This window comes from Lissotriton vulgaris, chromosome 4_1, assembly GCF_964263255.1.
Source record: "Lissotriton vulgaris chromosome 4_1, aLisVul1.2, whole genome shotgun sequence".
In the NCBI taxonomy this organism is placed as follows: Eukaryota; Metazoa; Chordata; class Amphibia; order Caudata; family Salamandridae; genus Lissotriton; species Lissotriton vulgaris.
In genome coordinates this window covers 2074021307-2074038736 of record NC_141691.1, presented here as the reverse complement: position 1 = coordinate 2074038736, position 17430 = coordinate 2074021307, and the positions used below count along the sequence as shown (strand labels likewise).

Sequence of the window (17430 nt, the reverse complement as noted above, 5' to 3'; positions counted from 1 at the left end):
TCTGAGGCCTTGGATCTTTATTATGTCTCTGTTAGGTTCTCCAAGAGCTTTCCTCAAGTTAGTCTGTGCTTTCGTACAGTCTCGATTAAACCAACCTGTGGTGTTTTTCTTATTTTGGTTGGAATTTCTAGTTAGCAGGTTTTTGACATGTTCTATTATGATATTAAAATTTTCCAGGATTTGATTCGCATCCGCTTGGGGATCCAGACAAATCAAAATGTTTTTATAAGCGGAAGTAACTAATCTCTTCGTAAGGATATTGGGATCTACTTTTTCCCATTTAATTGTGAAGCCATTAGTTTTGTTCAGTTCAAGCCTGTTCTGTGATAGTGTTGGCTATGCTTACCATCAAAGATTTCGAATGATGTAGTTGGAGACTTAGACTTAGAGCGGAGTGGTCACTGAGACGGTTTTCCAAGATTTTAAATGCTCCGATTTGTGCTTTCAAGCTTTCTGTAACTAATATATAATCCACAGTGGTCTCGTGGCCCCTTCCTCTATACGTAGGTTCTAATTTGTTGGTTGTTTGTTGCGTGGGATTCATAATTTGCAAGTCCAGATCTGAGAGTATTTTGTTCATGACAGACCCCACTCCTGAGTGGGTAAAGTGGGTTAAAGGGTTATCAGACTCGTCAACTATTCCACAGGTATCAATATTGGGACAAGGATGCAGATTAAAATCACCACCCCAGATTACATGAGCAATATCCACTTTCTGTTTGAAGTGAGAGTGTTCAGTTATTTTATCTTGAATTAGAGCAAGCACACTCACAAAGTTATCAGGATCCAGGTTATTGTATGTATTTACTATTGAAATACAAGTTTTTTTCCCTACGGAAAAAGTGAGGATCTGAAAATTCGAAAGGAGGTCTGTCTTGATGATCTTTATGTCTACAATTGTATTGGCCATGTAGGTTACCAAACCCCCCTTAGGTCTACCTGAAGTGCTGGGAAGGGCGGGAGAAATAAATGTTCTGTATCCCACTAAATGAAGGGCAACCGTTGCCCAGGTTTCTTGTATGCAGATGATTTGATAGTCATTCAAGAATGCAGCTGCCGAACCATCCTCAATCTTGTTTCGGAGGCCGGCCACATTCCAGAACACCACAGAAAGCTGGGTAGGTTCATATTCTTGCGTGTCATTGTTCGTGAGTGATATAGGTAAAGTAGGCACTGGGATTGAGTGTAAAGGTGCCGCTTTTGTTAATGAGGGCTCTGGGGTTTTCGTTGTTTGTCAATCGACCATTTCCAGGCCGCTAAACCTGTTCGTGGTCGGAAAGCCTAGCCATTGTTGCCCATTACTGATGTCTTCGTAATTAGGGCCAAAAGATTGGTGGGGTGGTCTCTCCCATTGCTCCCAGTTTCCAAATCTGCTTTGAGGGCCCACGATCTGCCATGGGGCTTCTCTCTGCTGATAACTCTGATTAGATGGATACCGGGAGTTAATAGGTTCAGTAAATCGCATTGATGGATTAGGGGCGGCATTATCTAGCTCCCATGGTTGCGGGATTGGCTTCCTCCACATGTTGTCAAAATTACGTGGGTGATTGTTATTATTGAACCTTTTTGGGTAAAAATAGGACAAGGGTCTTGTTACAATCCCCCCGGAGGAGTTGTTACGTTCCCAGGAGCATATATATTCAGCTATGCTGGGATCCTCAAACGTAATGACTATGCAGTCTCCCCGAATAGTTTTTTTTCCTGTAACCTACCCACGAGGTCCGGGATACTGATGCTATTTTACTTTTCCAAGGTGGCGGGACGGGACGGTTTGTATTCAGCCAATACTGGACTTTGTTCTTTAATGACCAGTTGGGTTCAGTCCCCTCTCCTATGAGTTTGGGGACCCCCGTCATAACTACCACGTATGGAGTGGCCTCAGGTGGTAAGTTTAGGGTAGGTATGTGTTCAGTTGTCCCTCTCGGGGCATTTTTTGTTTGCAATGGTTTAGTGTTTGTTATGACGGGAGTTTTAAGAGCGGGTGTTTTAGGAGCGGGTGTTTTTATGGATGGAAGGTTTGCTGTTGGTATTGGTTGGGAACTAACTTGTGGGGGGATGATCAGGGACATGGGAGTTGGCTTTTGTGCAATAGTGTTGTTTGTTGGACGGATTAATGTGGTTTGTTTTTTGGACTGTGGGGGGGGGTACGGTTGCAGTTTTCTTAGGAACAGGGAGAGTGGGTTCTGGATTTGAAGGGGGCTTGGTATGAGGTTGTGGGGATATAGATTTAAGAGAGCCGATAATTTTTGTTAACTGCCTCTCTATATTACTGAGTCTGGATTCTAGTGGGCGTATATGAGAATTTAAGAGAAAAGCTATCTCTGTGATTAGTCTTGCTGATTCTCTTTGTCTTCCTGTGTTTTGTGGGCCTAACGAATCTGGCATTAAAGCGTCATGGAGGTCACGCGGTACGTGATGAATTGTTACCACGTTATTAGTTGGAGGAGCAGAGTGGTCGGAAATTACTGAAGGATTTGTATCGGTGACCAATATTGGATGCTTGGGTGTTATGGAGTTTACGGTGTGATCTGATTTACTCTTAGCATTCCGTTTCTTTATGGCCCCCTCCCGCTTGCCTCTCATTTGCCTAGTTTCTTCGGGTGTAGGGTCAGGAAAGATATCAGGGTTTTTTTCGAGATCGGTTTCTGAAAGAGTAACAGATAATTGGGATGCTGATAGATCGACATTATTAGGCAGGCTAAGTCTGTTTGTAGTCACCGCCGTGTGTATTGGGGCTGGCTGTATTTCGGGAGTTTTTGCTGTTGCAAGTAGTCCCATTGAGGAGCGACGTGCAATTGCCAGTTCAGTAGAAACTCTACCCTCGATTAAACTTATACTCTGGTCAATGAAAGTGTTTGCTTTGGCCAGAAAATCATCCATTGGACCTAGTAATTGTTCTCCTATTCCATTCTTTTTTGATTTTTTCTGCTTGGTGGATCTCGTGTTCATTTTACAGTGAGTATTCACCTTGGAAGGGTACTAGATTGGCCAGTTGTAGAGGAGTTCAAGATGTTTATAAATACCTGTATAGGGGAAACCGGGGTATAGTTGTTAGAGGGGTGGGCCGGACCGGACTCTCCCGTCCTCAAACGGCCCGCTCTTTGCCCGGTCTTCGCCCCGGTGTTTGCCCCGCGCGCGTCCCGCGATGCGCGGTCCGGGTGGGGCTTTTTAAGGATTGAAGAGGTATGGAGGCAGGGCACTGGAAGGGGGCGCGGCACTCACGGGAAGAGGACCAGCTGGAGATGGTGTATGCTGGTCCTCGCAGTCCCGGGGCCGGCGCCTCGTCCTCCTCTGCGGCCTCTCGCTGTCCAGGGTCTCCCTCAGCAGTTGGGCGATGGTTTCACGCTACTCCTGTAGCAGGGATGAAAGGTCAGAGCTTCTGGCAGTCTGTGGCAATAGATTACCTCCACGAGTGGCACCCGCGAAGCGGGTGCCGCGAGAAGTTATCGGACTTCGCTGGGGGCGGGGCACTGGAAGGGGGCGTGGCACTCACGGGAAGAGGACCAGCTGGAGATGGTGTATGCTGGTCCTCGCAGTCCCGGGGCCGGCGCCTCGTCCTCCTCTGCGGCCTCTCGCTGTCCAGGGTCTCCCTCAGCAGTTGGGCGATGGTTTCACGCTACTCCTGTAGCAGGGATGAAAGGTCAGAGCTTCTGGCAGTCTGTGGCAATAGATTACCTCCGCGAGTGGCACCCGCGAAGCGGGTGCCGCGAGAAGTTATCGGACTTCGCTGGGGGCGGGGCACTGGAAGGGGGCGCGGCACTCACGGGAAGAGGACCAGCTGGAGATGGTGTATGCTGGTCCTCGCAGTCCCGGGGCCGGCGCCTCGTCCTCCTCTGCGGCCTCTCGCTGTCCAGGGTCTCCCTCAGCAGTTGGGCGATGGTTTCACGCTACTCCTGTAGCAGGGATGAAAGGTCAGAGCTTCTGGCAGTCTGTGGCAATAGATTACCTCCACGAGTGGCACCCGCGAAGCGGGTGCCGCGAGAAGTTATCGGACTTCGCTGGGGGCGGGGCACTGGAAGGGGGCGCGGCACTCACGGGAAGAGGACCAGCTGGAGATGGTGTATGCTGGTCCTCAAAGTCCCGGGGCCGGGGCCGGCGCCTCGTCCTCCTCTGCGGCCTCTCGCTGTCCAGGGTCTCCCTCAGCAGTTGGGCGATGGTTTCACGCTACTCCTGTAGCAGGGATGAAAGGTCAGAGCTTCTGGCAGTCTGTGGCAATAGATTACCTCCACGAGTGGCACCCGCGAAGCGGGTGCCGCGAGAAGACTTCGCTGGGGGCGGGGCACTGGAAGGGGGCGCGGCACTCACGGGAAGAGGACCAGCTGGAGATGGTGTATGCTGGTCCTCGCAGTCCCGGGGCCGGCGCCTCGTCCTCCTCTGCGGCCTCTCGCTGTCCAGGGTCTCCCTCAGCAGTTGGGCGATGGTTTCACGCTACTCCTGTAGCAGGGATGAAAGGTCAGAGCTTCTGGCAGTCTGTAGCAATAGATTACATCCACTCGATGCACAGGCATATCTGTGCCGGTCTAAATACAGGACCTTTGCCTCTGTGATAAACAGAGCTCCTTCCGGCGTGTACGCTGCACCGCAGATTTAATTTATTTATACCGTGTTCCAGACATGACTCCCCACTGGTAATGCTAGTGTTGCTGGTGATTGTACTCCCCACACCAGTCACTCCAGTGCAGTGCGAAGAGGCTTGGGGCATAAACAGATGAAATTGGGCAGCAAGGGCAGCATTCGAGAGTCCGCACATAGTATTGGCCATTCAGGAACATATGATGACATGTACTGCCAAGGGCTTTAAGGCCGACTGACATATGACGCACTTCGGACCCTACAGCAGGTGGTGTCGTGTGTTTTGGTGTCTGTCTTCAGTTGTGCACAGAGACACTGATCACTTTCCTCTCTTCCTTCTCGCAGGCACTCGATTACTGCCACAGTATGGGAATCATGCACAGGGACGTGAAACCGCACAATGTGATGATTGACCACGAGCACAGAAAGGTATGTAGGGCAGCGAAGGGCCGTGGCCTGGTGACATTCCTGCCAGTTACTATACACAGTTGTGTCTGCACAAGAATTAACTAAATGTGGGGAGGACCTGTTGTGGGTGGGACAGGCAATCGGGTTGTGGATGGGACAGGCACTCTGGTTGTGGGCGGGACAGGCACTCTGGTTGTGGGCGGGACAGGCACTCTGGTTGTGGGCGGGACAGGCACTCTGGTTGTGGGCGGGACAGGCACTCTGGTTGTGGGCGGGACAGGCACTCTGGTTGTGGGCGGGACAGGCACTCTGGTTGTGGGCGGGACAGGCACTCTGGTTGTGGGCGGGACAGGCACTCTGGTTGTGGGCGGGACAGGCCCTTGGGTGGCGGCGGATGGGACAGACCCTTTGGTGGCGGCGGGTGGGACAGGCCCTTGCGTGGCGGCGGGTGGGACAGGCCCTTGGGTGGCGGCGGGTGGGACAGGCCCTTGGGTGGCGGCGGGTGGGACAGGCCCTCGGGTGGCGGCGGGTGGGACAGGCCCTCGGGTGAAGCAGGCACCCGGGTTGAGGGTGAGGCGTCCTTTCGGGTTAGGGGTGGCATAAGCACTGAGGTTGCGGGTGGCATACTCGCTATTGACATAAATAGTTTTTCATCCTGGGATCTTCTCTCCTATTCATAAACTCTACAGCATCTCTACCTATGTGGAGTTACCCTGCAACATATTTGAATAGATAAATATGAAGAAAGGTCCCATGACGTGTTAGTCTGATTTATGCATGTGCTTGATTGGAGGAATACGTTTGTCATAGACTCCATTAATCTCCCAACGAGAGGCAATTCCTTTAAGTAGCTGCCGTAGACACCCTGTACTGAAGTGGCACACTAGGGCTCAAGGCTTACTCTTCGTAGGCAACTGTGCATTCCCTTGTGATGAAATGTTATTGTTCTGTTGGCTGTGCCCCGCTCTCTGTTGTGAAGAGGTGCAGTTAGTTCACAACAGGCCAGGCCCTGTAAGCCTCACACGTTGAGGACAGTAAGGCAATCCTCTGTGGTATTGTAGTCACTGTCCCTGTCTCCCTGTCCTGAAGCGGTGCAGTAAGTGTCCAATTGGCCAGGCCCGTCTCAAATCTCACACTGACAGTACCCTGTGGTATTGTACACGTGCACTTCTAAGCTCCCCCAGCCCTCGCTCACGGTGCCTTTTGCCGGACGCAGCATGTTTCATCTAGAAAACCTTCGGACCTATGACTCCCCATGCCGGTCTCTGTACCCCTCACCCATTGGCTGTAGTGCCTCTTCGGACAGGTCCCCTTGTTCACTCTGGGGCATTCACAAGCAGAGCATCCCAGAGTGGAGGCAGCTTCCTTCCTCACTATTAATGTCCCCAAATGCAAAAAGATTCTTCTTAGAGCTAAAGAGTGCAGCTGCTCCTTTTCGACCAGGTTAGATGGAGATGTGCTGCAGTGGCCTGCCCTGGTAACAGTGTACTGCAGCGGCCTGCACTGGTAATTGTGTATTATAGTGACCTGCACTGGTAATGCTGTACTAAATTTGGCCTGCACTGGTAGTAATGTACTGCAGTGGCTTGCATCGCCGTGTGTACTGCAATGGACTGCACTGGTATTGGTGTACTGCACTGGAATGAGTGTAGTGTAATGGCCTGCACTGCTATCAGTGTGCTGCAGTGTCCTGCATTGGTATCTGTGTACGGCACTGGAATGAGTGTAGTGTAATGGCCTGCAAAGGTATCGGTGTACTGCCGTGTCCTGCACTGATATCGGTGTACTGCAGTGGCTTGCATCGGTGTGAATGCACTGCTACGGCCTGCACTGATATCGGTGTACTGCAATGGCTTGCATTGGGGTGAATGCACTGCTATAGCCATCACTGATATCGGTGTACTGCAGTGGCTTGCATTGGGGTGAATGCACTGCTATGGCCTGCACTGATATCGGTGTACTGCAGTGGCTTGCATTAGGGTGAATGCACTGCTATGGCCTGCACTGATATTGGTGTACTGCAGTGGCTTGCATTAGGGTGAATGCACTGCTATGGCCTGCACTGATATCGGTGTACTGCAGTGGCTTGCATTAGGGTGAATGCACTGCTATGGCCTGCACTGATATCGGTGTACTGCAGTGGCTTGCATTGGGGTGAATGCACTGCTATGGCCTGCACTGATATCGGTGTACTGCAGTGGCTTGCATCGGTGTGAATGCACTGCTATGGCCTGCACTGATATCGGTGTACTGCAGTGGCTTGCATCGGTGTGAATGCACTGCTATGGCCTGCACTGATATTGGTGTACTGCAGTGGCTTGCATTGGGGTGAATGCACTGCTATGGCCTGCACTGATATCGGTGTACTGCAGTGGCTTGCATCGGTGTGAATGCACTGCTATGGCCTGCACTGATATCGGTGTACTGCAGTGGCTTGCATTGGGGTGAATGCACTGCTATGGCCTGCACGGATATTGGTGTACTGCAGTGGCTTGCATCGGTGTGAATGCACTGCTATGGCCTGCACTGATATCGGTGTACTGCAGTGGCTTGCATTGGGGTGAATGCACTGCTATGGCCTGCACGGATATTGGTGTACTGCAGTGGCTTGCATCGGTGTGAATGCACTGCTATGGCCTGCACTGATATTGGTGTACTGCAGTGGCTTGCATTGGGGTGAATGCACTGCTATGGCCTGCACTGATATCGGTGTACTGCAGTGGCTTGCATCGGTGTGAATGCACTGCTATGGCCTGCACTGATATCGGTGTACTGCAGTGGCTTGCATTGGGGTGAATGCACTGCTATGGCCTGCACTGATATTGGTGTACTGCAGTGGCTTGCATTGGGGTGAATGCACTGCTATGGCCTGCACGGATATTGGTGTACTGCAGTGGCTTGCATCGGTGTGAATGCACTGCTATGGCCTGCACTGACATCGGTGTACTGCAGTGGCTTGCATTGGGGTGAATGCACTGCTATGGCCTGCACTGATATTGGTGTACTGCAGTGGCTTGCATTGGGGTGAATGCACTGCTATGGCCTGCACTGATATCGGTGTACTGCAGTGGCTTGCATCGGTGTGAATGCACTGCTATGGCCTGCACTGATATCGGTGTACTGCAGTGGCTTGCATCGGTGTGAATGCACTGCTATGGCCTGCACTGATATCGGTGTACTGCAGTGGCTTGCATTGGGGTGAATGCATTGCTACGGCCTGCACGGATATCGGTGTACTGCAGTGGCTTGCATTGGGGTGAATGCACTGCTATGGCCTGCACTGATATCGGTGTAATGCAGTGGCTTGCATTAGGGTGAATGCACTGCTATGGCCTGCACTGATATCGGTGTACTGCAGTGGCTTGCATCGGTGTGAATGCACTGCTATGGCCTGCACTGATATCGGTGTACTGCAGTGGCTTGCATTGGGGTGAATGCATTGCTACGGCCTGCACGGATATCGGTGTACTGCAGTGGCTTGCATTGGGGTGAATGCACTGCTATGGCCTGCACTGATATCGGTGTACTGCAGTGGCTTGCATTAGGGTGAATGCACTGCTATGGCCTGCACTGATATCGGTGTACTGCAGTGGCTTGCATTAGGGTGAATGCACTGCTATGGCCTGCACAGATATCGGTGTACTGCAGTGGCTTGCATTGGGGTGAATGCATTGCTACGGCCTGCACGGATATCGGTGTACTGCAGTGGCTTGCATCGGTGTGAATGCACTGCTATGGCCTGCACTGATATCGGTGTACTGCAGTGGCTTGCATCGGTGTGAATGCACTGCTACGGCCTGCACTGATATAGGTGTACTGCAGTGGCTTGCATTGGGGTGAATGCACTGCTATGGCCTGCACTGATATCGGTGTACTGCAGTGGCTTGCATCGGTGTGAATGCACTGCTATGGCCTGCACTGATATCGGTGTACTGCAGTGGCTTGCATCGGTGTGAATGCACTGCTATGGCCTGCACTGATATCGGTGTACTGCAGTGGCTTGCATTGGGGTGAATGCACTGCTACGGCCTGCACTGATATCGGTGTACTGCAGTGGCTTGCATCGGTGTGAATGCACTGCTATGGCCTGCACTGATATCGGTGTACTGCAGTGGCTTGCTTCGGTGTGAATGCACTGCTACGGCCTGCACTGATATCGGTGTACTGCAGTGGCTTGCATTGGGGTGAATGCACTGCTATGGCCTGCACTGATATCGGTGTACTGCAGTGGCTTGCATTGTCGTGAATGCACTGCTATGGCCTGCACTGATATCGGTGTACTGCAGTGGCTTGCATTGGGGTGAATGCACTGCTATGGCCTGCACTGATATCGGTGTACTGCAATGGCTTGCATTGGGGTGAATGCACTGCTATGGCCTGCACTGATATCGGTGTACTGCAGTGGCTTGCATTGGGGTGAATGCACTGCTATGGCCTGCACTGATATCGGTGTACTGCAATGGCTTGCATTGGGGTGAATGCACTGCTATAGCCATCACTGATATCGGTGTACTGCAGTGGCTTGCATCGGTGTGAATGCACTGCTATGGCCTGCACTGATATTGGTGTACTGCAGTGGCTTGCATCGGTGTGAATGCACTGCTATGGCCTGCTCTGATATTGGTGTACTGCAGTGGCTTGCATTGGGGTTAATGCACTGCTATGGCCTGCACGGATATCGGTGTACTGCAGTGGCTTGCATTAGGGTGAATGCACTGCTATGGCCTGCACTGATATTGGTGTACTGCAGTGGCTTGCATTGGGGTGAATGCACTGCTATGGCCTGCACTGATATCGGTGTACTGCAGTGGCTTGCATTGGGGTGAATGCACTGCTATGGCCTGCACTGATATCGGTGTACTGCAGTGGCTTGCATTGGGGTGAATGCACTGCTACGGCCTGCACTGATATTGGTGTACTGCAGTGTCCTGCATTGGTATCGGTGTACGGCACTGGAATGAGTGTAGTGTAATGGCCTGCAAAGGTATCAGTGTACTGCCGTGTCCTGCACTGATATCGGTGTACTGCAGTGGCTTGCATCGGTGTGAATGCACTGCTATGGCCTGCACTGATATCGGTGTACTGCAGTGGCTTGCATCGGTGTGAATGCACTGCTACGGCCTGCACTGATATCGGTGTACTGCAATGGCTTGCATTGGGGTGAATGCACTGCTATAGCCATCACTGATATCGGTGTACTGCAGTGGCTTGCATTGGGGTGAATGCACTGCTATGGCCTGCACTGATATCAGTGTACTGCAGTGGCTTGCATCGGTGTGAATGCACTGCTATGGCCTGCACTGATATCGGTGTACTGCAGTGGCTTGCATTGGGATGAATGCATTGTTACGGCCTGCACGGATATCGGTGTACTGCAGTGGCTTGCATTGGGGTGAATGCACTGCTATGGCCTGCACTGATATCGGTGTACTGCAGTGGCTTGCATTGGGGTGAATGCACTGCTATGGCCTGCACTGATATCGGTGTACTGCAGTGGCTTGCATTGGGGTGAATGCACTGCTATGGCCTGCACTGATATCGGTGTACTGCAGTGGCTTGCATTGGGTTGAATGCACTGCTATGGCCTGCACTGATATCGGTGTACTGCAGTGGCTTGCATTGGGGTGAATGCACTGCTATGGCCTGCACTGATATCGGTGTACTGCAGTGGCTTGCATTGGGGTGAATGCACTGCTATGGCCTGCACTGATATCGGTGTACTGCAGTGGCTTGCATTGGGGTGAATGCACTGCTATGGCCTGCACGGATATTGGTGTACTGCAGTGGCTTGCATCGGTGTGAATGCACTGCTATGGCCTGCACTGATATCGGTGTACTGCAGTGGCTTGCATTGGGGTGAATGCATTGCTACGGCCTGCACGGATATCGGTGTACTGCAATGGCTTGCATTGGGGTGAATGCACTGCTATGGCCTGCACGGATATTGGTGTACTGCAGTGGCTTGCATCGGTGTGAATGCACTGCTATGGCCTGCACTGATATCGGTGTACTGCAGTGGCTTGCATTGGGGTGAATGCACTGCTATGGCCTGCACTGATATCGGTGTACTGCAGTGGCTTGCATTGGGGTGAATGCACTGCTATGGCCTGCACGGATATCGGTGTACTGCAGTGGCTTGCATTGGGGTGAATGCATTGCTACGGCCTGCACGGATATCGGTGTACTGCAGTGGCTTGCATGGGGGTGAATGCACTGCTATGGCCTGCACTGATATCGGTGTACTGCAGTGGCTTGCATTGGGGTGAATGCACTGCTATGGCCTGCACTGATATCGGTGTACTGCAGTGGCTTGCATTGGGGTGAATGCACTGCTATGGCCTGCACGGATATCGGTGTACTGCAGTGGCTTGCATTGGGGTGAATGCACTGCTATGGCCTGCACCGATATCGGTGTACTGCAGTGGCTTGCATTGGGGTGAATGCACTGCTATGGCCTGCACTGATATCGGTGTACTGCAGTGGCTTGCATTGGGGTGAATGCACTGCTATGGCCTGCACTGATATCGGTGTACTGCAGTGGCTTGCATTGGGGTGAATGCACTGCTATGGCCTGCACGGATATTGGTGTACTGCAGTGGCTTGCATCGGTGTGAATGCACTGCTACGGCCTGCACTGATATCGGTGTACTGCAGTGGCTTGCATCGGTGTGAATGCACTGCTATGGCCTGCACTGATATTGGTGTACTGCAGTGGCTTGCATTGGGGTGAATGCACTGCTATGGCCTGCACTGATATCGGTGTACTGCAGTGGCTTGCATTGGGGTGAATGCGCTGCTATGGCCTGCACGGATATCGGTGTACTGCAGTGGCTTGCATCGGTGTGAATGCGCTGCTACGGCCTGCACTGATATCGGTGTACTGCAGTGGCTTGCATCGGTGTGAATGCACTGCTATGGCCTGCACTGATATCGGTGTACTGCAGTGGCTTGCATTGGGGTGAATGCACTGCTATGGCCTGCACGGATATCGGTGTACTGCAGTGGCTTGCATTGGGGTGAATGCACTGCTATGGCCTGCACCGATATCGGTGTACTGCAGTGGCTTGCATTGGGGTGAATGCACTGCTATGGCCTGCACTGATATCGGTGTACTGCAGTGGCTTGCATCGGTGTGAATGCACTGCTATGGCCTGCACTGATATTGGTGTACTGCAGTGGCTTGCATCGGTGTGAATGCACTGCTATAGCCATCACTGATATCGGTGTACTGCAGTGGCTTGCATCGGTGTGAATGCACTGCTACGGCCTGCACTGATATCGGTGTACTGCAATGGCTTGCATTGGGGTGAATGCACTGCTATGGCCTGCACTGATATCGGTGTACTGCAGTGGCTTGCATTGGGGTGAATGCACTGCTATGGCCTGCACCGATATCGGTGTACTGCAGTGGCTTGCATTAGGGTGAATGCACTGCTATGGCCTGCACTGATATTGGTGTACTGCAGTGGCTTGCATTGGGGTGAATGCACTGCTATGGCCTGCACTGATATCGGTGTACTGCAGTGGCTTGCATTGGGGTGAATGCACTGCTATGGCCTGCACGGATATTGGTGTACTGCAGTGGCTTGCATCGGTGTGAATGCACTGCTACGGCCTGCACTGATATCGGTGTACTGCAGTGGCTTGCATCGGTGTGAATGCACTGCTATGGCCTGCACTGATATTGGTGTACTGCAGTGGCTTGCATTGGGGTGAATGCACTGCTATGGCCTGCACTGATATCGGTGTACTGCAGTGGCTTGCATTGGGGTGGATGGACTACAATGATTTGCACTAGTATCAGTGTACTGCAGTGCCCTGCAATGGTATCGGTGTACGGCACTGGAATGAGTGTAGTGTAATGGCCTGCACTGCTTTCGGTGTACTGCAGTGCCCTGCAATGGTATCGGTATACCACAAAGTACTGCATGGAAATGAGTGTACAGCAGTGGCCTGCATTAGTATCAGGGTACTGCAGTGTACCGCACTGGAATGAGTGTAGTGTAATGGCCTGCATTTGCTGCAGTGTACAGACCGTTATTGAGTGGTAACTGTGCACAGACCAGCTTGTGCTGGTTTGGGTGCCTCTGAATTTGTTAGTTCTGGCCTCCACCTACCACGCTTCCTCCAGTCTCTCCCATCCTGTCCACTGACCCTGGTAACGTCTGATGCCGTGCTTTGTGAGGGAGCCGCATCCCAGCGAGAGGTCCAATAGGCAGGACCAGCTGCTGGGCTGGGCAGCTGATCTTTAATTACATGCTGGCACTTCCAGGTGAACTGGCACTGCTGGGTAATAGAAAGAATGATGTCTAGAGGTGCCCTCTCGACCTCGTGCTGCGTTCATGAGGTTAGAGGTGCCCTCTCGACCTCGTGCTGCGTTCATGAGGTTAGAGGTCATCTTCTGCTGTATACATGAGGTTAGCGGTGCCCTCTCGACCTCGTGCTGCATTCATGAGGTTGGAGGTGCCCTCTCGGCCTCTTGCTGCATTCATGAGGTTAGAGGTGCCCTCTCAACCTCTTGCTGCGTTCATGAGGTTAGAGGTGCCCTCTCAACCTCGTGCTGCGTACATGAAGTTAGAGGTGCCCTCTCGACCTCTTGCTGCGTTCATGAGGTTAGAGGTGCCCTCTCGACCTCTTGCTGCGTTCATGAGGTTAGAGGTGCCCCCTCGACCTCTTGCTGCGTTCAAGAAGTTAGAGGTGCCCCCTCGACCTCTTGCTGCGTTCATGAGGTTAGAGGTGCCCCCTCGACCTCTTGCTGCGTTCAAGAAGTTAGAGGTGCCCCCTCGACCTCTTGCTGCGTTCATGAAGTTAGAGGTGCCCCCTCGACCTCTTACTGCGTTCATGAGGTTAGAGGTGCCCTCTCAACCTCGTGCTGCGTTCATGTGGTTAGAGGTGCCCTCTCAACCTCATGCTGCATTCAGGAGGTTAGAGGTGACCTTGTGTTGTATACATGATGTTACAGTTGCTGTCTTGACCTCATGCTGCATTCATGAGGTTAGAGGTGCCCTCTCGACCTCGTGCTGCGTTCATGAGGTTAGAGGTGCCCTCTCGACCTCGAGCTTTTTTCATGAGGTTGAAAGTGCCCTCTCAAGCCTCATTCATGAGGTTAGAGGTGCCCTCTCGACCTTGTGCGGCATTCATAAGGTTAGAGGTGCCCTTTTAACTTTGTGCGGCGTTAATGAGGTTAGAAGTGCCCTTTTAACTTTGTGTGGCGTTAATGAGGTTAGAGGTCCCCTCTCGACCTTTTGCTGCTTTCATGAGGTTAGAGGTGCCCTCTCGACCTTCTGCTGCGTTCATGAGGTTAGAGGTGCTCTCTCAACCTCCTTCTGCGTTCATGAGGTTAGAGGTGCCCTCTCGACCTCTTGCTGCATTCATGAGGTTAGAGGTGCCCTCTCGACCTCTTGCTGTGGTTCGAGGCATGTGGGCTGATGAATTCATATCTGTGCATAGATCGCCGCCTAGTGTTGGGTCCGGATGATTGCACATTGTTGTCCTGGAAGAGTCTTCGAAGTATCACGAGATAGGTGGCTCCTCCCCTGGACTACAGTGCACATGGGCATCGACTCCATCCCCAGATTGTTTTTTTCCGCCTTTGGGTTCGGATGCATATTGATTCACTCAAGTTCGGAATCTATATAAAACTTTCTTTTGGCCAAAAGGCCTTTAGTTTATCGTCGGTATTGTCTTGCAATCGGTGCCCAGTTCTGTTCCAGTTCCGTTCCCGAGCCGGACATCCAGAGGAGCGCGTGCTTTTCGGCACTGAAGGCCCGGTCGACGCCAGAGGCCTTCTCGACGAACCATCATTGAACGGAGCCCGTTCAAAAGATGTCCCGTGTGCAACTCGAAATATCCCCACATCGATGTCCACCCGGTGTGCAACAAGTGCCTGTCGCCGGATCACGATGAAGCCAGCTGTATGGCTTGTTCCTGTTTCCGATCCAAGAAGATGATTCGACTTCGGCTCGCTGCCCGCAAGGAAGCCCAGCAGACGGCACCTGACCCGGTGAACATCTTCGATGCCAAGGATGATGAAGGAATTGCCTATGCCTCACAGCTTAGTTAAAGTACACACATCTTAAAGGAGGCACCATTCCTTGGGGCCTTCAGGTTAAGAATATTCCAGTCATATTCGTAGAGGACACTGAGTATAAGAAAGGGTTCAGTCAAATCAATACTAAATGCAGTAGAGATTTAATGGTACACACCATTGAAACTGCCCAACGTATCTGCAGTCAGGAAGAAAAGGAGATAGAGGATTTGATTAAAACCATTAATGATAACCAGACCACAACTGAAGCCAAGGCACTCCTTGACAAAATTGAAAAGGAGATTGCCACTTTCAAAGACTATACTTTGAACACCAAAGCGGCACAGTTTGATAAAGACTCCAAATCTTTCCAACTTGATCGGGTTTATCCCTTTCTAAAGGAGGATTTCTATACTTCTGGTGAGTCACGAGGGGCCCTGAATACATTCCAGGGTAGATCAAAAACTAGGTTCCTGACTTTCTCAGACACCACTTCCTCCGACTCTTCCACAGACTCAAGGCAGTCCAATTTCAACAAACGAGGCGCGTCGAGAGGGTCGGCTCCTTTTTTATCCAGGGGCGGCCAAACGCGACCACGTTTCAAGCAACCTTGGCAGATGAGAACTCGCAACAAGAACTACAACAACAACTAAACCTGTCTACTATTGTCAACCTTTCTAATAAGGAATTATCTAGGGAAGAAGAAATGCTTCTTAACCTGGGCCTCAAATTCGTTCCAACAACTAGAACGGACTTCACGAAACTTAAATTGGAGGCACTTGATTTTTGCCGCAAGGTCAGGTTAAAAACTTTCTTCGCTGATGCCGAGGTAACGTCAACGCAGGAAACCACCGGACTTAGAGTGAAGTCACGGTTCACTCCAACCTTGAATATCCCAAAACAAGTTATCGCCTTTGAGCAAGCTGTACTGTCTTCCCTTACCAAACTTGAAAAGAAAACTAGTTTTGTGAAAAACAATATCAGTAAAGGTGTAAAAAAAGCTATCAGTGATCTTAAATCTGACACTTCAATAGTCATAAAACAAGCTGACAAGGGCGGGGCAGTGGTGCTTTGGCCACGACCCATGTACCTTGCTGAAGGGCAAATGCATGTGAACAACAGGGACTGGTACAGACCCTCAAAAGAGGATCCCATCCATGCTATCAAAGACAAAATAACTAGGATCACCAAGGAAGGCCTGGACATAGGCTTTCTAGGGCCAAAAGAACATGAATTTTTGAACAAAAAAATGCCACGCACTCCGATTCTATACTTCTTACCGAAGATTCATAAGAATGAGAATGCACCCCCTGGCAGACCGATTGTGTCGGGATGCGACTCAGTGCTTGAACCGGTATCAAAATATATCGATTTCTTTTTAAAACCTTGCATAGCACAGGTACGTTCACATCTCAGCGACACAACAGCATTCATCAAACTAATTGAAGGGCATGCATTTAATGAACAGACCGAGTTGATGGTGACACTAGATGTCGCCTCACTATACACCCAGATACCGCAGGATGAGGCTTTGGAAGTCATTGAACTTTATTTAGATCAAAGAGTCAGACCCCATCGGGTGCCGACCAACTTCATTGTGGCACTAGCGGAGATCACTCTCCGCAACAACTATTTTAAGTTTGAGAGTGACTTTTTTGTTCAAATCAAAGGGACAGCCATGGGTTGTCCCTATGCGCCGGAGCTGGCCGTGCTGTATATGGCCCAATATGAGGAGAGATTTGTCTTGAATGACAACCCGTTCTCAGGCCATATAACCCAATGGCTGAGATATATCGATGATGTCTGGCTCCTGTGGCAGGGGAGCCGGACCGATCTCGAGCAATTCCATCTGTGGTTGAACTCTAGGCACCCAGATATTCAATTCACCTTAAATTCAAGTCCCAAAGAAATGACATTCCTGGACGTTACCGTAAGCATCAGTGGGGATAAGTTGATTACCTCCTTGCACAAAAAGACAACTGACCGCAATACAATTTTGCATTACACCAGTTCGCATCCTCAATCATTAAAAAACAATCTGCCCTACGGGCAACTATTGAGGATCAGGCGAAATTGCACTAATTTATGTGACTTTGACTGCCATGCAACAAGATTTTGCAGCGAGATGGCAGAGAGAGGATATCCGAAAAAACTGTTGAAACACTCCAAAAACAGAGCCAAATTTACACCCAGAGAAACATTGCTTGAAAAGAAAGAAAGAAAAGATTTGGAACAATTGGTTTGCGTCACAACATTTGGGCAACATACCAACCAATTTAAGAACATAATCCGAAACAATTGGCATCTATTGGAGTCCTTGGACCATCCCCTCTCTAAACCCATCTTCGCCATGCGCAAAAATAGAAGCATAGGCCAACATCTAATCAAGGCAGACAGTCACATTAATGCACCCAAAAGTGACC

At 51.0% G+C, this 17430-nt stretch overlaps 1 protein-coding gene across 2 annotated transcripts in view; it reads left to right on the top strand.

The window, feature by feature from the left end:
- Positions 1-17430, top strand: part of LOC147725045 (casein kinase II subunit alpha-like) — a 212231-nt gene that overhangs the window by 163637 nt on the left and 31164 nt on the right. For both annotated transcript variants that reach the window (XM_086966512.1, XM_086966510.1), the window contains one exon: positions 4918-5001. In XM_086966512.1, coding sequence (XP_086822638.1) covers positions 4918-5001 — 84 coding nt within the window. The remainder of the gene's footprint in view (positions 1-4917; positions 5002-17430) is intronic.